The 20,539-nt window shown below is 38.5% G+C and overlaps 1 protein-coding gene across 1 annotated transcript; it reads left to right on the top strand.

Annotated features, from left to right (window-relative positions):
- Positions 1-636: 636 nt before the first annotated feature.
- On the top strand, positions 637-13,149 carry LOC102218472 (antigen peptide transporter 2-like). Its single transcript, XM_005808176.3, has 11 exons — positions 637-1,215; positions 1,458-1,572; positions 1,658-1,788; positions 1,874-2,079; positions 3,105-3,302; positions 3,406-3,534; positions 4,069-4,257; positions 4,414-4,587; positions 4,727-4,886; positions 5,183-5,319; positions 12,589-13,149. Exons 1-11 carry the CDS (start codon positions 702-704, stop codon positions 12,793-12,795), a joined length of 2,160 nt encoding a protein of 719 aa, XP_005808233.1. The 5' UTR covers positions 637-701; the 3' UTR covers positions 12,796-13,149.
- The last annotated feature ends 7,390 nt before the right edge of the window (positions 13,150-20,539 follow it).

The raw sequence follows: 20,539 nt of genomic DNA, 5'->3' as shown, positions 1-20,539 counted from the left end.
TAATAAGCATATGAACTATGCTGTATAGATGCACCAATGATACTATATGATTGTTGTTAAGCGCAGAGGTTGATTCAAACAGGAATCTTGAGCTTTTATATCTTCTTAAAGACAAATAGCTGAAACAATATCAGAACAGACAGAATAGTTATTATAATATTTTTGGACCTGAGGTTCATGCTACGTCTTTGAAGCACAACTCAAACCAGATTGTCTAATAGAGTTTTGTTATCTTCAGACACTTATATGCTTGGTGACATGCTGAACTCTGATGGCTGCTGGGAAAGTAATCTTGGACCTTCCTGTTTTTTAAGTTTAGTTGCCATTTAGTTAAGTAATTAATTGCATGTATAATTCATGTATTTATTTTTTCCATGTTATTATCTGGAATTTTCAGTTAGATCATAAATCTTTAGAGCCACAGATTGTAAAATATGAAAGCACTATAATATTTTTAATGCAATTACAGCTATTCATACATTCCCTTATTAGACAAATTAAAAAATGGAAATTATATTATATATAATTATAAATTATATTATTGGTGGTGATCTTTGAATGTGAAAGCAAAAAATATTGACTCGTCCTCCGCTGCATTTAAGGGAAACCCCTAAATTTGCCAGAAAATGAAACTGAAAGTAAGAAGGTAAACGCTTCAGTTACAGCAGATCAGGTCATATGAGGACGGCTGCAGCTGAAACATGGCAGGAAAAGACCGAACAACAGTTCACAAAGTCTTCGCTTTGACTTTAGCAGTTTGCGTTGATCTTTCTTTATTTTACGCATCAGGATTTGCTGGGATTCACAGCGTTTTGGGACATTTTGCGCATCTGTGGCTTTCAGCGGCTCTACGATGGTCAGCAGTAACTATTACAACTCTGCTGGTTCTGGGAGACCCGAACCCGCTGCTGATCCGGTTCATAACAGCCTACAGTCTGCTTCCAGCGGTGTATGAGACCGGAACCAGGGTTCTGTACCGGGAGGAGAGCCCATGTGGGCCGGTGGCGGATATTCGCTGCTGGCTGATGTTCGCCGGAGCGTCGCTCGGAGCGGCGCTGTTCTGGGAGATCACCATCCCGGACAGCGACGAGGAGGCCGGGAGTAAAGCCCAGAAACAGAAGTCCAGGGTTCTGTTCATGAGGGTTCTGCATCTGTACAGGCCCGACTATCCCAAACTGTTTGGAGGCGTTGTGTTCCTGTCACTGGCAGTTATATGTAAGTAAAAATAAGATGATTGATAGGAAGATAAAACACTGCAAACAAATTATCCGTGATTCTCAAATTACATAATATTACAATGTCTTTATTTTTTGTTGTGTGTGCAGCTCAACTATTTGTATTTTGGCATATACTTTTAAAACTTTAGAAATTAAATAACTTGGGATGAATTTCTGTGATGTACATGATGTAATGACAAAACTATGTTTTCCTGTTTTCGCTTGTCTGTTTTACATCAGGTGAGATGTTCATCCCATTCTACACAGGAAGAGTCATTGACATCCTCGGCAGTGATTACCAACAAACTCAATTCTTCACAGCTCTCCTCTTTATGGGCCTGTACTCTGTAGGAAGGTATGGAACAAAATTAACCTTCTGAATGAATCTACCTGCACATGCCTGTATAAAATGTACATGTTGTTTCTTCTTGGCTTTGTAGTTCTGTGAGTGCCGGCTGCAGAGGGGGCATATTACTTTGTGCCATCAGTTCGTTTACATGCAGAATCAAAGTGAAGCTGTTTGAAGCTTTGACCAAGCAGGAGATTGGATTCTTTGAAACTGTAAAAACAGGTAATATATTGGTCTAAGTTACTGCAACAAAATAAAAAGGACAAAATAACAGGATGATTGATGACCATCTTTCTTATCTATGCAGGTGAGATCACATCCAGACTGTCTAAAGACACCACACTGACAGGAAGGACAGTGTGTCTGAATGTCAACGTGATGCTGAGGACATTTATCAAGACGATGGGAATGATCTCCCTGATGATGAGTCTGTCATGGAAGCTCACATTCCTGGTACTGATGGAAACACCCATAACGGGTCTCATACAGAACTTGTATGACACTCACTATCAGGTAATAGTAGGGGATGATGAATTAATGTGGTACACATTCAAATGTCCTTTATATGTTAGTGCGAACTAAAGCCCACCAACATGTTAATTTGTTAATCATATCATAAAATGATTAACAAATAGTTGGTATTATATGGTTTGGAAAGTCTCCTTGTTGTCCCCTTAATTTTTACCTCCCTCCACATATTCTCCGTCAGATTAAAGTCAGGACTGGCTATGCTGTTTCAAAAGATCAATCAAACGTCCAGTCAAAAGAAACATGGGCCAAATTAAATCACTAGTTTTAATCTAAACATGTCAGTGTTATGAATAATTTTCCATAACACAGAAAGACATTTATAACCCATATCCAAAACTATTTGCAATCATTTTAAACTCTAAAATAACTTTTGTTAATCTGGTTGACAACACTGTCTTTGTCTGCGATTCTGCTACCTAGTATGGACAAAAGCTGGCAATGCTCATAATATTCATATATTTTATATGGTTATTCACACACTGACAGTTTCAAGGCATCATGTTACTCAGAATATAAATTAATGCTGGGATTCATGAAGACATCATGCCTCCTCAAGCTGTTGTCCTTCAATGAAATTCAGAATTATTCAGCAAGACAGACTATCAAATCAAACGTTTACTGTCCATTGATGTAGTCTATTTATCTGGTTTCATTTTCTGGAGAGCCAAATTAGTTATTTCAAGAGAATACAATTGAATAAGCTCTGAACTGGCTGTCATAACAATTTGCTTCAAAATGAGCAGAGGAGGGAAAGTAAAAGTGTCAGCCTGAGTCTCTGACTGTGTGCTCAGCTGTGACTTGTACTTGCCTGTACTAGCATACATTTTGCAAATCATGAGTTAAAGCTGCTCTTTTAGAAAAATAAAAAAATATCCTAAATGCAAAGTTACATCAATATATACTTAGTGTAGTTTTGTTGTATAAAAGTCAAGTCCACTTATTTAAATCCAGGAAAACTTTCAGTTTACAGAAATGTTTTGTTTTTCTCTGTTTTACTCTTTTCTCAGAGGTTGTTTCAGGCAATGCAGGACTCAATGGCTCGAACAAATGACTCTGCAAATGAGGTTGTCTTTGGTATTCGTGTGGTTCGAAGTTTCAACACAAAAAAGCATGAAGCTGATCGTTATGATAAACGATTATTGGAAACACACTCACTAAAGATTCGTCGGGACACTGTGAGAGCTATCTATCTGCTTGGACGGAGGGTAAGAGGTTTGTTTGTTTGTGGGTTTTTGAAGTTTTAGAAAATATTAAAGCCTATAAGTGAATATCACCTGTTTTTTTAACACAGTTTGTTAATGTTTTTAGTTGACAGGTTTGGGAATGCAGGTCTTCATTTTGTACTATGGCAGACTCTTCATCCAGATGGGACAGATGACCACTGGAAACCTGGTTTCCTTCATTATTTACCAGTCAGACCTCGGAAACAACATCAGGGTGGGTGTTCTATAGAGCTACTAGATGATATTTTTGATTGGAACAGTGGTAAAAAGTAATAGTGATTTCAAACACACCCAAAAAACAAAAATACAAGCTTTTTACCATTTAAAATACAGTTTGTGTTTAATAAGCACATGTACTATTCTCCTAATTGCAATTACCGGTATTATTTTTTTTTTTTCAAAATAAGGGTCTACATTCACAGCAAATAGGAATTTTGAGCTTTTATAACTTCAGGAAAACTCATGAAGAACTTAATGATGCACTGTAAGGTCAAAGTATTCTCAGAATAGTGTAAGCTTTGGAATTACATGCAAACACGTAAGGAGCCCCTGTAGGAACTTAAGACTATAATACTCGCTGCTTTATAGGGTTATGGTTGAAGTCGACATATTCATTGTTTTGTATTATTTTATCATCAGTATGAAGGACTGTCTAATAAAGTAATATTCTTATGCCTATTGTTAATATTTCTGTTTGTTTGACTTGATTGTTCCTCTGGATTGTCTAATAGAGTCTGTTTTATTCCAGACTCTTACATATATCTTTGGTGACATGCTGAACTCTGTGATGGCTGCTGGGAAAGTGTTTGAGTACATAGACAGAAAACCTCAGATCAGCACAGATGGAAAACTGAAACCGGATCAGCTGGAAGGACGCATCAACTACTGTGGTCTGAACTTCGCTTATCCTTCCAACCCTGAGAAAACTGTACTGCAGGTCAGAAAAACTGTTACGTTTAGGTTTAGTTTGATGAAGTCATGTGGCCATTTTAACACAGCTGATAAAGGAACTTGTATGTTTACAAAATTTAGTTTAATTTTAAATATTGCCATCATATTGTGGTGTTTTATCAGTCTCTGTTTTTTGTCTCAGGACTTTAGCCTGGAGTTGAAGCCAGGCCAGGTGACCGCTCTGGTTGGTCCATCTGGAGAAGGAAAAAGCACCTGTGTGAGTCTCTTACAGCGATTATATGAGCCTCAAGATGGAGAAATTTTACTGGATGAAGAACCACTGAAATCCTATGATCACCACTTCTTCCACAAGAAGGTATTTTCTTTTTTAAATCCTCTTTTTCTGTTTTAAAATAATTTAATATTTATTAAACTGGAATAAATAAATCTTCTGTATTTTTCTTGTATATGTAAAGAGTGTTGCTTACAAAATCTAAAATAAATGTATTTAACAGATTGCAGTGGTGAGCCAGGAGCCTGTCCTCTTCTCTGGATCCGTCAGAGATAACATCACCTACGGACTCACTGATTGTTCACAAGAGAAGATTGAGGAAGCAGCACGAAAAGCCAACGCCCACGTTTTTATTCACCAGCTAGAGAACGGCTACGACACAGGTAAACCGGTCTGACTTCACCTCATCCTGTTTACATGACTGAATGCAAGCAACAAAAATATTTTACATCTGGAGTTAAGGAGATCATGAAAGCAGAAAAGGTATTGAATGATGAAGATTGGATGTTAGAAAATGACATTCATATTAGACATTTGTTTTGTGCAGATTTACCTGCACAAACCAAAGATAAACAGTTTAGACAGGGTATACAAGATAATTTGTGCATATCTTTTGAGTCTCTTTAGTTGTTCACACTGACTCTTTTCATGTTATTTTATCTTATTGCTAATTTGCCAGAGGTGGGTGAGAGCGGCGGCCAGTTATCTAAGAGTGAGAGGCAGCGGATCGGCATCGCCCGAGCTCTGGTCAGAGAGCCGAAAATCATCATTCTGGATGAAATAACCAGCTCTCTGGATGTTGAGAGTGAAAACAAGGTATGGTGTGATTTAAGGAAAAGCCTTGACATCTAGTTTTGTTTGAAGAAAATCCAGTTATGTTAACAGCATGCTGCAGCAGGCTGTATAAAGTGATGAGGAACATGAGATTAATCAGAAGGGTGTTTGTCAGAGGTTGGAACTTATTTTATGTTTGAATTTGTTATCAATATATTGATAACTAATATGATATTCAAGAGATGGCTATTTTGTAGATTTTTTTTTTACTTTTTTGACTCACTTAAATATTTCAGCTGATTAATGTCAGACAAAAATACCCTGACAAAATACAGAATTGGGTTTTCTAGTTATTAAAGAAAAAAAAAGCCAACCAAACCAACATGGCTGTAAGTGGAAAGCATACAGGGTTTTTGAACTTAGGGTCACACACTGATGACTAGACATTTCTATCTGGATTTTTCTTGTGAGTGGAATTAATCATTCCATCAATTAAGGCAAATCACATGAGTCTCAAAGAAGCAAAGCACTCTCAGACCATCACACTACTATCACCATAGTTTGAGAGCAAACCCTCAAAAAAGTATTTTTTGTTGCATCAGTACACAGAAAATATTCCTATAGTCTTATCAGGGGCGCCGCCAGCAATTTGGGCCCCATGACACAAAAATAAATTGGGCCCCCTGCTGTTACAACTTTAACAATTCACTAGCAACAGTCCATATACTGTTTGCAAATAGGCTGCTTACATTTTTAAAAAAATTAGTTTTAGCTTATTGAAAGGTCTCTCCCCACGAGCAACAGTCATAGGCAAAATATAAATAAAACAATCCAGACTTCTCAAAAAATGCTATGTAGTTGCATTTCATTCAAGCTGCAGTATATAACTTTAATAAACAAAATATGTTTTCTCTATATTTGTTAAAGCTGTCACCGTGTCGTGACAGTTTGTTATGAGACAGATAATGTGTGGAAAAAAATCAATCTTCTCCACCTCGTCCCTGAACTACTGTTGCTAGCTAAAGTAAGATAAGATAAGATAAGATTTATTTGTCATTGTCATCAACAGATTATAACGAGATTGAGATTTGCTCGACTCGAGTTAAGATGCAGGTTATGTGTATATACATAATATACCAAGATAAAGAAATGAATAGTACAAAATGAGAAATAAACTTAGACATCAGAAGATGGTTGCAGCGCCTGGAGGTGTCGCAACAGAATTACATTTATAACAAAGTGGTGTCAAGAGCAGAAGTTCTTATGCCTTTGAATTTAGTGCCATGATTGCCATCGGGTAAAAACTGTTTTTTAGGCGAGTTGTCCTGGTTTTTATTGCTCTGTATCTCTTGCCTGATGGCAGCAGCTGGAAGAGACCATGGCCAGGGTGTGAAGAGTCATTTAAAATGTCCAAAACTTTCTTGTGGAGCCTGGAAGTGTAAATCTGTTCCATAGTGGGGAGGGGGCAGCCTATGGTTCTCTCTGCTGCCCTAACAACCCTCTGGAGCGCCTTCTTGTCCGCGGATGTGCTGCTGCCGTACCAGACACACAGACCGTACGTGAGCACACTCTCTATGGAGCAGTGACAGAAGGCCTGCAGCAGGTCTGAGGGGAGACGGTTCTTCTTGAGTATTCTCAGAAAGTACAGTCTCTGCTGTGCCTTCTTCAACAGCTCCTTGGTGTTGGTGCTCCAGGTTAGCTTGTCCTCCAACTCCATGCCCAGAAACCTGAACACTGGGACCCTCTCCACACAGGTCCCACTGATGGTGAGAGGCTGGATGTCCGTTTTGTTCTTCCTGAAGTCGATCACCAGTTCCTTTGTTTTGGAGGTGTTGAGGAGCAGGTTATTGACTTTGCACCACTCTGACAGCCGCTTCACCTCATCCCTGTAGTCCAGCTCCCCCTTCCCGCCTGAGATGAGACCAACAACAGTCGTGTCATCTGCAAACTTTATGATCTTGTTGCTGAGGTGGTTGGAGAGACAGTCATGAGTGTAGAGGGTGTAGAGAAGTGGGCTGAGCACACAACCCTGTGGCGATCCGGTGTTCAGGCTCAGAGCAGTGGAGGTGTGGGGGCCCAGTCTGACCCTCTGGGAGCGACCTGTTAGGAAGTCCAGGATCCAACTGCAGGTGGCTGATGGGAACCCAAGGTTTGCTAGCTTGGACACCAGACGTTGGGGAAGTATGGTATTAAATGCTGAGCTGAAGTCCACAAAGAGCATTTTGACGTAGCTCCCCTGCTTCTCTAAGTGGGTCAGGGCAGCATGAAGTGCTGTGGATACAGCGTCCTCTGTGGACCTCTTTGCTTTGTAGGCAAATTGGAGAGGGTCCAGCTCAGCAGGCAGGTCAGCGAGGATGTGACTCCGCACCAGTCTCTCAAAGCACTTCATGATGATCGGTGTGAGTGCCACTGGACGGTAGTCATTCAGGGTGTTGATGTTGGTTCTTTTCGGCAGGGGGACAATGGTAGAGGACTTTAGGCAGGGAGGGACAGTGGCTTGAGACAGGGACTGGTTAAAAATCTTTGTGAAGATTCCAGCCAGTTGGTCTGCACAGTCTTTAAGCACCCGTCCCGACACACCATCAGGTCCCGCAGCCTTCCTTGGGTTCACCTTCCTCATCACCTGCCTCACCTCACACTCCTCTACTGTGAGAGCAGAGCTGCTGTGGACAGGCAGCTGTGGTGGAGCTGTGGTAGGTGTTGCCTCAAAGCGGGCAAAGAAGATATTCATCTCCTCTGCCAGGGAAGTGGTTCCCTCCGTGCATGGCTGGTTGCTGGATCTGTAGTTTGTGATGTGCTGAACACCCTGCCACACCTGCCTGGTGTTGCTCCTGAGCTGCTTCTCTATTCTCCCTCTGTATGATGCCTTAGCTTGGCAGATGCCTCTTCTCAGGTTGGCTCTGGCAGAACTGTAGAGTGCTTTGTCCCCAGACCTGAAAGCAGCGTTCCTGGCTTTCAAGAGGCCCCGGACCTCCTTAGTCATCCAGGGTTTCCTATTCGTATAGATCCTCATGAGTCTGTTTCTGGTGACATTGTCCGTGCAGAACCTGATGTAGTCCAAGACTGCTGAGCTGTAGTTCTCCAGGTCCTGATGTGCAAAAACCTCCCAGTCAGTTCTCTGGAAGCAGTCCTGTAGTTGGTGAGAGGCATCCTCAGGCCAGATGGTGACAGTCCGGGTTGTAATGGGGACACGTTTCCGCAGGGGGGTGTAAGCAGGGATCAGTAGCAGGGACACGTGATCAGACTGGCCAAGGTGTGCTAAGGGTTTAGCCCTGTATGCCTGTCTGATGTTTGTGTACAGCTTGTCCAGAGTTTTATCACCCCTGGTTGTGCACTTTACGTGTTGATGGAATTTGGGGAGGACTGATTTCAGATCAGCATGATTAAAGTCCCCAGAGACGATGTGAACAACCTCGGGGTTCTGGTTCTGGTTCTGGTTGTTGCTGATAGTATCATGCAGGAGTCCCACGGCCGAGCTAGCGTTAGCATCCGGTGCTATGTGAACAGCAGTGAGTAGAATGGAGGTATCGGGTCTGCATTTAATTGTGATGAACTCCACGCCTGGAGAACAGTGGCTAACAACTACTGTGGAGTTCGTACACCAGCTGTTATTTACATAAACTCATAGTCCACCTCCTCTTTTCTTACCGGAGCTCGCTGATCGGTCCTGTCGATGTGCTGTGTAGCCTGCTAGCTCGATCTCCGGGTCCGGTATGGTTGGATTTAACCACGTCTCCGTGATCAACAGAATGCAGCATTCCCGGATGAGGTTGTCAGTTGCAATCCACAGCTTCCATTCGTCCAGTTTGTTAGCGAGAGACCTCACGTTGGAGAGAAAGATGCTTGGTAGCGGTGGTTTGTGTGGCTATTTCCTGAGCCTCGCTAACACGCCGCTGCGACGCCCCCTGTTTTGTTTACGATCTCTGCGCCGTCGCCCTGTCGTAGATACTGGGATTGTAATCCAGGGAGAGCCCAGTGTCCGAGCAATAGCGACCGGAATGTTGTTGTGGACACGGAAAAGCTCCTGTGACAGACTTCCCCCGATTGCTTGACCAATGGCCAGTAAATGTTGTCGGTTGTAGGTGTTTTTAACCGCGCAAAGTGGAAAAGACGAACTTCGAGTCGGTGAGCACAGAGCCGCTGCGTCTACGCATGCCGCCATCTTGTTCTGTTTAGTAAAGTAATGCATCGTTCTGACCAAAAACAACCAATCAGAACCAGGAGGAGCGTCTTGGCGCTGTCAAACAACCTAACTCACTTCTGTGCTAATGGCGGAGAAACAACTTATTGTTACAGGAAAACCATTTATTTGCTATTATTGGTAGCTATGCTAGCTAGACTGAGCATTCACAACAGGCTGAGCTAGCTGCAACATAGCACAGAGCAAGGGGGAGGAAGGATGAGCAGCCACTTGAGATTGTGATTGACAGCGGTGAAACTCGCCTCCTGCCTCTGATTGGTTGTTTCTAGAGAGCACTGGGAGAAGGCAGACAAAATAAATTTTTCACAGATTATCTCTCATGCCATACTGTCACAACATAATGACAGTTTTAACAAATATGTTAAAAAAAATGTTTTTTAATAAAAGTTACATACTCCAGCTTTAATTTCACTTATGAGAGGACGGGTCAGGAGGGACGCGGTAACAGATGTTTGTAATTTAAATGCAAGTTAAGGTAAAACTGCTTGGACTGGCTGCAGTCCAGACAGGAGGCTGTTTTTTGTTGTTATTATATAAAGATTGTTTGAATTTCTGTCAGTAATAAATATATTGTTTTTGTTGTGTAATTGTAAAAAGAACAAAGACACAAATTAATCCCTATAGCCTCCCTGGAATGATGCTAACTAGCTTTTCATCGAACACAGCGTTGCTCAGTTTTTTCACTAGGACAGGGGTTAAAGGTTATACTGGAGATAGAGCTGCTGCTGACTGACTCACCTGTTGTTAAGTGTGGTAAAAGGTACAGGGACAAATTAAATATATGAATATGTTGGTAACTTTTTTTCCATTAATTCATTAGATGCTAGTGAAATGAAGGCAAACAGTAGTCTGTAGCTAAGCTAACTATACTATAAATGGTTGACAAGCTCTCACAGTCTACCCACCTCTCTTGGAGAAAAAACTGAGTTACAAATAGCACTCTTGTCTTTTTCTCTCTCTATTGCTTTTAAAATCTGACTTTATTATTTTTCTTATCAGTATAGTAACTCCCACAGAAGTTCTGGGGCCTCATGCATAAAGCGTATGTGTGGCGCCATGTTTTGCGCACAAGTCGGCATGTATAAAAATTAACTTTGCATCAAAGTTTGCGTAAATATACGCACACTTTTTCGCTGGCTTAAAAATATGCGGCAGCCACGCAAACCTTTTCTGTGGACAATATCAAACTACAAAGCGTCAAAAGTCACCTAAATACCCTGAAATTTGATTACATTCGGTGTTAAGAATCATCAAACCCGATGTTTTTCATGATTTTAATATTTTATTGTTTAAAAGTAAACGATGAAACTGAACCACATTTATCCTCAGACAATAAACTAACACGGACACAAAATAAAGCAAATAAAAATAAAAGTATATGAAAACGTCGCTCTAGTCTAAATAGTACTTTTTCTCAGTTTTTGTCTCATAAAGATGTAACGCATCGGTCCGTGTGCCAAAGCGCATGAAATGCATCTGGGTCATTTCATTCTCACTAAAAGAAGAAAACAGGATTTTAACTTAAACCTGCTGATTAAAAATAATCAACAGGTTTGATTATTTTTAAGATGATCAAGGTGTGTTTACAATCACACGTTTATAAGTAGCTGCGTAAAGGTGAGCCGTGTAATTGTGGCACCGCGCTTTGGCTCTGATGGAGAACCTCGCCATTGGAAGGATTCAGAGGGAGCGATTGATCAAAGATCATATTGATCTGCTGGGAAATGTTGATGATGGTTTATGAGCTTTTAGATTACTCAGACTGATCATCCTGGAGCTCTGAGCCAAACTTAAAGAGCCGTGCGGTACCGGTACCGGTCCAGCTGCAGTCATCCTTCAGTCGAGTCACCCGCTTTGTGAATGCGCCTTATGGACATAAAGCATCTATTATTTAGAATAAACATCCACATTTCCACTCAAATGACTCTCTGACACGCTGTCTGTCTTTAAATCCCGGCGGAACGCGCTACTGTTCAAACAGGCATTTGCACGATCTCTTTATTTATTTATTTTTTTAATTTGGATTTTTTTTCTTTAACATGTATTTTTATTTTTGTGAGGTGACCTTATGTGTGTTCAAAGCACCTTATAATTACTGTATTATTATTATAAATACTTATACTGCTTCGAACAAGGACGTTGCCATGGTTATTGCTTCACGTGGTGCCAGACTTCCGGGTATTTACACTAATTTACATGTATTTATGGAGGCGACAGGGCGGAGCAGCCGCTGAGCTCTGTTTCCCGCAAATTAGGATTTTTAAAGGAAAGGTGCGGGGCCACGTGCGTGCGCACGGCTTTATGCATCCGATTTTTTTGTGCACTTTTCTAAATTTTTCCATACGCTAAGTTTTAGTGAGAAAACTGCGCACTTTTATTCATGAGGCCCCTGGGGGGGAGGGGCGGTTCAGTGCAAATATGGATCTGTGCTGTTTGATCTGGGAGGGGTAACTTTAATTTTTACTGCTAAAAACAACTTTTAAAAACGGAATATGATTCATTTTGAATTTGACAGGACCCCAAATTTTTTCTATTTCTATGAAAAACAAAAAAACTATTTTGTGGAGGGCCCCCTGTCTGTCAAGGGCCCTTGGAATTGTCCTAACTTTTCCCCCTTATACGTCCCCTGAGTCTTGTAGATCATGAAGATTTTATTTTTGTTCAGAACTCACCCATGGAAGTAATTTTACACTCTCTTTTTCATACTGCTTAATAATAAACTCTGACTTTCACTGAGGCACATCAGGCCTGCAAAGCTTTGGAGGTTGTTCTGGCTTCTTGTGTGATCTCCTGCATAAGACAGTTGATAAGCTCCAAGAATAATTTTGGTTGATATTCCAGTGCTTTACATATAATCCTAGTGCATTTAAGAGTTTTAAGTTGGGTTATCATGGACAGCAAATAAATAAATTCATTAATTGCATTTTCATTATGGTTTTGTAGATATAATGCTCTGCAGCCACCAAAGAGGTTACAGGTTCCCTTGATTTTTGTTGACCATTTACTATGTTTTATTATTTTCAGCTATTTCATTTCTTAGATTTGTACATGATGAACCAGGAGAAATTAGTAATCAATTTATGCATTTATTTGTGGTTGACATTTTGCAGGTTCTTCAGGGCCTGGCCAGCTGCCCCAACCAGACCCTGCTGGTGATTGCTCACAGACTGAAGACCATCGAGAATGCGGATCAGATTGTTGTGGTTAGAGGAGGTAAAGTGGAGGAGAAAGGGACCCACAAGGAGCTGATGGAGCTGCAGGGGAGCTACCATAAACTGATAAATGAACTGTTTGATGAGACAAACTCACCAGAGTGAACGACTGTAAATTATCTCTACTGAAACTGTAACCTAATGTCAGGTGAAGGAAGTATTTTCTATGCCTGCCGTATAATAGATATTTTTGTATATAGTGAGTTTAGATAGTTTTGTACAGACATTAAAGATGTTTTTAAAACTTTTTATTTATTTTAAGGATTGTTGATGTAATCATGAAATGAAAGTGTCTTTTGTCAGATCTATTCTGATTATCTAATTTTCTGATTCAAGTTCTGGGAAATTATTGACCCAACAGGTGAATATTGTTGCTATAAATCATCATTTATAATCAGAATGGCCAAAGGTTGCTGTGTGGTTGGTACGTCTCAAATAAAAAATTAATCAACACCTGAACTGCTTTTTACTGAATGTCTTTGTTTAAAATTAGTTTCTTATTTTTTATTTCATATTTATAAAAATATTTTGCCAAATCGGTACTCTAGTCCAGTGGTTCTCAAATGTGGGTACGCGTACCCCTGGGGGTACGTGGAGGTACTGCAGGGGGTACGTGAAGCTTTTCAAAATATCTTTAAAAAATCAGTAGGCTCCTCATAATAAGTCTTGGGAAAAATTATTTTGTAAAAAGTTCGATAAAATATAAATGTGTGTTCATGCACTGAATTATTATTTATGTATATATTTAATTTTGTACCATTACAGAGACCAATAAAAATTAGCAGCGTTTTGCATATTTCAGTTTTCAGTTTTCACCTTCCTGGTGGTCACCGTCTTCTGTTTTTCTTTTTTGTTTAACCATGCAATGTTTGCAATATGGATGTATTTGTCAGGTTCACTGATATAAGTTGTTTGGCTTTAATAAATCAGACAGTGATTTTACAGCCCTGTACCTCTTTTTAATTCCAAAAATGTTTTGCCCGTGCCAGCGGGTACTTGACTAAAAATATATTTTTAAGGGGGTACATCACTGAAAAAAGTTTGAGAACCACTGCTCTAGTCAGTTAAGACCTACACAGAATGAATTTTATAGAAATGAGCTCAAAGCAACATTTATTTCATAAATGAGAACAAAATAAGAGGGCACAAACAGCTGAAAAGAAAACCTTTAAAACAATATTAACTACATAAAGACATCCATCTGTTGTCTTCAGGTCCAATTTCATCTCTGGGTTTCCCTCCTGAAACCCAGAAATCCTTCATAATTCAGATTTTAAGGATTATCTAAGCACCAGAATCTGTTCATTGTTGCTGCAGAAAAGATAAAAGTGTTTTAATGCCTTGCAGAATAAGGCTTAAAATAATCTTTTAATTTTAAAAATATTCTTCTTGTGACTGAATGTAACTTCATTCTGAGTGAATCGGACACTCATGACTTGAATGTGAGAGAGAAATTATGGGAGAAACTTATGATTAGAGATCATTAGAAAAGATTATTGTCAAATTACAGATGGAAATTTTTTAAAACTTGACATAATTACAATTAGGGTTGGACTACTTTAATGCTAAAATTATTCTGCATGTCAGTTTTTATTAAAATGCTAATTAAAGCTAATACATTTTTTATGTATTTAATTTTGTTTCATTATATTTTCAGAGATTCCAGTCCCATTTCTGGTCAGAAACAAACTAGTTTTATGTATGTACAACTTAATCTGCACGGGTATGAATAATTTTGGACTTTGTCTTACATTGCTGTTTTTAAATGCTGAGTACAAAAATGAAAGAAGTTTTGGTGGCGAGCCTCAGGGTTTGGGTTTTATAGTCCAGACTAACCTGGAAAGTCCCAGATAATCAAACTTGCTTTCCTTCTGGCAGAGAATCAGGAATGAGGAAAGCTGCTTTTTCATTTGTGTCAGTTTTAAAACATCGACTGAGATCGAGCTCAGCATAGAAAACAACTGACGCCATCTTATTGCAACACCTGTGCAGCAACAAAATGGAGTCCAGGCTCTAGAGCAGAGCTGGGTAGTAACTTTAGTTAAAAAAAATACTTCTAGGAGAACTTTTACGGAACAACACATTTTATTTTCATATTAATAATATTATTTTGTAGTAATGCTTCTCTTACATGAGTAAAGATTCTGGACACTCTACCCCCCACTTGCGTAACTTCACACAATACAGAACAAAAACATTTTCAGTAGAGACACTTTTTATTCCTTCTTCTAATGTCATTTTTCCCTGCTGTGCAATTTGATCTGGATAAACAGTAAATGGTTCATATTATCATTTGAAGTGCTTTACACTGTTCTAAGTTATTAAACCTACTGTACATATTTATTAAAGTTATGACTCTATGAAAAAGATTTTTAATAAAGCCTGATTGATCAATCAGAAAATTTATGTTTAAAAAAATGACTTGGAAATATTTGTTTCTTCCTAAATTTGTTATTTTGAAAATGTTTCATTTCATTTTTTATTATTTTTACATTATATTTAAGATACTAGAATTTGCATACAATTTTATATTTTTGTCCATCTGATTATATTCTTTAAACAAATAAAATCAGATGTTATGATTAAACAGTTACTCTGTATTTGAGTCAAATTTTTACCAAAGACTCTTTTACTTTTACTCGACAAATTGTTTGGAGGTCAAGGTTTTACTGCTACTTGAGTAAAAATATTTCTTTGGCTCTGTTTAAATGATTATATCAACCTAAAATGGGAGGATTTGGTTCTCCTGTGAGATTAAGAGTCAGTTTTTATTTCTCTATCATTAATCACTAATGTTGTGATCTATGAAAAAAGTATTGAAGAGTTTAAAACATGGCTGGTTGGATAAACAGTTTCCTCCAGAACCTGAACTCAGTTTTAACTCCAGCTGCCCACCAGCAGTCATGCACAGCCTGCAGCTAAAACTTGACCCAAACTGAGTCATCAGCAGAACCCAAACACAGCAGATAATCTACCACAGGATGACAAAACAGGAAAAGAGTCAAAGTTCTGACTGCAGTCAGATTAAAATATTGTGCTTAAGGCTTTGCAGGAATCAGGAATAAATGTCAGCAAATCTCAATGAACTGAAGCAACTTTATAAGAAAGACTCGACTAAAATGATGTGATAAAGTCAGACAGAAAATTCTCCTCATAATTACTTAGAGCTTCTCCATTTTGACTTTGTTTTTGTTCAATAAAAAAATTTGAAAAGTATTGTGTTTTTTTATTTTCCTTGAGGTTATATTTATATATCTTTAGAAAATAGTGAAAAAAAACCTGACTGTATTTATTTTACTGCATTTTATGACAGTAGGTGAAAATGAAAGCATTTCTGTAAGTCTGGGTTGGGCTTCGTATCCTGAACTGACCTGCAGAGCCGTTTCCTGTAAACATAGTTTTTCTTTTTGTTCAGGCTGTTTGGAAATTTACCTGAGGGTTTGGATCATAAACAGAAATAACCAATGAAAACCATCTCCCTTTATCAACTCAGGTCAAGTTTAGTTTTGGTAACCATGGACACCATTTTGTTGCAAAAAGATGCCCGTCCACAAAATGGACACTAAAGTCATGTGTCTTAAAGGTTAGGTATTTCTTTTAGATACAAACAGTAATCATTTATTTAAGAGTTTGTGAGTTGTGCTGATATTTGAAAATTCTTTCTTAAGATGGTTTCTATGTAAAGCTCAAACTACACCAGTTTTTAAGTATCTGATGGTTATTTGGGATGAAATAGGAAAGAAAGTCACAGTTAAACAAATATATGCTCTTCGTACAGTTACTATATAAAATTAAGGACTTATTTTTTAAATGTGATGTTATGGATTTGAACAAAATAATATCTACCCCACATTTTTCTTGGTTTAAGGTGCTTTTAAAAGTGGTTTCAGCCATAATGCAAGGACTGAGTTCTCCTGTGAGAGTAAAGGTTTGTTTTTATTTTATATTAATATAAATTAATAAATGTCCAGAGTCATCTAAAGAAAAGTAAATGCTCTGACTTTAAAACACAGAAGTTTCGATGAGCAGGTTCCTCTCAGGCTCAGTGACTCGTTTTTCTTGGCTCCTTCCCATCAGCAGTTTCTGCCACCTGCAGGTAAAAAAGGCAGAAGAGCAGAAAGGTAACCTGCCTATCGCCGCCTAACGCTGCCATCTTATGATGATGGTTTCAAATTTCAATCACCTAATGGCCGACACTGGAAGAGATTCAATCTGTTTTAATTCTACGATTTTACATTTCAGGGCCTTAAAATTATCTTTACCAACTCTGCACTCAAATATGTATAAAAATACATCAGTTATTAAAAAAGTAAAGTGTTTGTAACAAACTTTGCACACTCCTGTTGCTTCTACATTTTAGAGAATGTTAGTTTCCTGGAGCTGGTGATCAGTTTAAAGACCGTAATAAAACCAGGAGTTATGACAACATAACACACAGGTGTGTGTAGCAAAATGCCAGGATGAAAAGAGTTGCACTTTATGAAAATAACAAAGGTGTTTTAGTGGCCCAGTCAAAGTCCAGACCTCAACCCAGTTGAAACAGTACAGGAAACTAAATAAATGTCAGAAAACAGAGTGGACCAAAATTCCTCCACAGTCAAACTAAAAACAATTACAAGTTATTTCTAGTTGAAATAAATTTCAATCCACAGGAATTTGGCCTTATTCAGGTTAAATGAATAAAGACAGTTTGAAACCTGTTGTATTTGGATTTAAATAATTTTGGAACCTGGTAAAAGCAACAACCAAAAATATTATAATAGAGAAAACAACTGAAATCCGCAAAGTGCCACAACTGTATATTTCTTGTATTTTTAAGCTGCCTGAAATAATTCAAACACAACATGTGAAAATGAAACTGTGAGGATTTGAGTTTTCTGTGTGTTTATTTTGGTTTCTGTGTCTGTTGAGTCTCCGTGTTGTCCCCTCTACCCCTTGATTGGTTACACCTGTTCGTTGTCTCCCTCTGTATCTAAACCCACCTGTGCTCCTTGTTTCCTTGTCTATGCTGCCGTCTTACATCTTGTCTGCTGTCTAGCTGGCATTGATTCATACCAGTGCTACCAGTTTTAGTTCCCAGCCTTTTGCTCATCTGTGCTGCCATGATTTAATGATGAATATTTGTGTTATTCATCGTTAAATCATCACTTCTCTCATTTCAATCTGGGTCCACAGCGTCTTCCTCACCATCTCTACTACCGTAAATCATGACAGAAAGTAGTTTGGATGGCGAGCATCATACAGTATTTATGCGTTGGGCTTTTTTGTTTAAACTGAGAGGGGGATTTTATGGCCATTATTACAGTTTTTATTTGGTTTAATCTGTGAAGTTTTATTGAAAGCTCCTTTAATATTCGTGTTATAAATAACAATGCCCATAGTGATTATGCCAAAGCCTTTCCTCCTTTTATTGAAGATGAATCTTAGATTTGGTAACATTTGACACTGTGTTGTCAAAAACATTGATATGAAGTCGATCAGGACGTCCTTTAAGCACAGTGTCTCGTCTCTTTGCTGTTTCCGATCAGCAGCTTTTGCCACCTGTGGGTTAAAACAAACAAACACAAAGTCACCACGCCTAACAGCCGCCATCTTAGGATGGGTTTTTGCATATGAAACACAAAATGGCCGGTAATGAAGACATAAAATCAACAACAACACTGTCAAATAAACAATAACATAACTGGCTTGGTCTCCTAACTTCATGAGAATTAAGGTTCTGGTTTTGTGATTAAAAATCTATGGCAGTTTCTGTATGTCTCTTATAAGCTACATTGAAGCATTTAGTTTCAGAACATGAAAGTAAAACTAATTTAATGCTCATCAGAATGTTGTAACTGTGGGTTGGGCTTTATAGGCCTGGAAAGTCCCTGATATGTTTTTATTTTATTGAAGAGTTTTATTGGAGAGTTTCCTGTTGGCATGTGGCATAAACACCGACACCTGCAGTGGTTATGATGATCACCAGCTCCCTCTATCGACAGACGCTGAGCTCACCTTACAAAACATTTGACGCCATTTTGCTGATTAATACTGAACAACCACAAAATGGAGACTAAAGTCACGTATCTCAAAGTTTATAGATTTGGTCCTTTGTTAGTTTGCTGAGAAAATATTTTATTTATTCTGACAAACTTACTTTAATTTTTATCTCTATTAAATTGAAACATGACTAAACAAATCTTCTTGAACTGTTTTATAAATGTTAAACTTCTCCTACATCATGCAAGGTTGAGGTTGAGATGATTAATGAACAATCTGATCATCAGATCATCACAGATTGGGAACATTCACTCACACATACAGTAAATGCAGTTTAGCTTTAAAACGTAGCCAATTTATTTATGGGAACTGTTTGTTTTTGGATTCTGGGAGGAAAATTTTTCTTGCCTTTATTTATTTATTTCAATATCTAACCGGTAATGAAATGGTTAAATTTTTCTATGAGGTAGAAATTTTGTTTTTATTTTTAATGTGTATTTACTCCTCTGCATAAATCACTAAATCTTGCGATCCGACTGAATACAGAAGCTGTTACAAGTTAAAACATGACTTTTTGGAGACACTGGGTTTATGACTCATCTTCAGTGTTGGCTGCTTCCCATCAGAAAGCCGGCGGTGAAAAGGCGGGAGGGAACGGCGCCAGCAGCCGCCATCTTAGGACGAGATAAAGGTTTCAAACACAAAATGGACGACACTGAACAGACTGACAATGACATTATAAAAGACAATGTGTAATTGATTTGTTCTGTTTTTATAAAAGTTTGATAATAAGACTAATGTGCATTTTCCATATCCATTGTTCTCCACCCTCTTTTTAAACGTTATGCACCAGTTCCTCTGAATGTGCGTTCATGTTGTGGAGCTTTTCACCAAACCAGTTCTGCACCATGCCACTGCGCCACAGCCAGGCTGGGAAGTCCCGACTCGTGTTTCTTTCACTTTCTGTCTTTATTGTTGTGTAATCATCACTGACTGCCAAACTGAGCCAAACCGCAGGCACAGGTCAGATCTTGTGACTGAAACCGTGATGTGTCAGACTTTGACTTTTAGGTGATTTCTTTTTCTCTTTTCCTTTATCAGTAAAGTTTGTTACGGGACATTTCTGGCGCTCGTTCATTTAGGAATAAAAATTTGTCAGCTATTGTAGTAAAATCTGCCAATCTGAGCATCTGAGGTCACATAACCCTACCGGCGATGTTTCTACACTGCTTCTGTGACGCACTTCATATTTCTAAACTTCAAAAGATCATTTCAAAAAGCAGAAAAGTTTGATGACTAAAAATTCAGATGAGCTCTGCTTTGTAACATCTTGCTTTGACTGTCTGGAATCAACATTTAACCAGATATTTAATTATGTGTTCACTTTAAAAACCAGCCATTAGTTTGAGCTCTTATGGGATACAACCAAAGTACAACCAAATTTATCCAGTACTGATAAATACCCTACAGTCGTTTTTGTAAAATAACTGAATATTAATGCGTCCATCACTAAACAGATGCTTACATCTAATATCAATATCTTTCTGCAACAATAATTTGAATATTCTTAAATTAAATAGCAATATCGTTTTTGGTTTATATTGCTTTTAAACATTAATCCATGCTTGAACTGTAACCTCTGCTTCTACTAATGAGGCATGAAACCATAAAATCAGTTTCCTCTTAATTAAAACAGATTGGCAACGCAGGTAAGATTCTCTCTTTTTATCCATTACAGGGTTTGTAGTTTTCATTGACAAAGAAAAGCTAAATTCATTTCAAGCTTGTTGACCTTTTGAGAGGTCATCCTCAGCTGCAAGCTATTTTCTCAAACTTTATTGGGGCCTGCCATGCAAAGCAATGGCAG

The sequence above is a fragment of the Xiphophorus maculatus genome, chromosome 13 (genome assembly GCF_002775205.1).
Source record: "Xiphophorus maculatus strain JP 163 A chromosome 13, X_maculatus-5.0-male, whole genome shotgun sequence".
Taxonomy (NCBI): domain Eukaryota; kingdom Metazoa; phylum Chordata; class Actinopteri; order Cyprinodontiformes; family Poeciliidae; genus Xiphophorus; species Xiphophorus maculatus.
Note: the sequence above shows the minus strand (reverse complement) of the source record. Positions and strands in the feature narration are given on the sequence as shown.

What these genes read in the sequence shown, in the direction of transcription:
- LOC102218472 (XM_005808176.3), top strand. Translation starts at nt 702, where the DNA reads ATGGCAGGAAAAGACCGAACAACAGTTCACAAAGTCTTCGCTTTGACT. An exon ending in TCTATCTGCTTGGACGGAGG is followed by an intron (nt 3,303 to 3,405) that starts GTAAGAGGTTTG and finishes TAATGTTTTTAG; the next exon opens with TTGACAGGTTTGGGAATGCA. An exon ending in ATGTTGAGAGTGAAAACAAG is followed by an intron (nt 5,320 to 12,588) that starts GTATGGTGTGAT and finishes GACATTTTGCAG; the next exon opens with GTTCTTCAGGGCCTGGCCAG.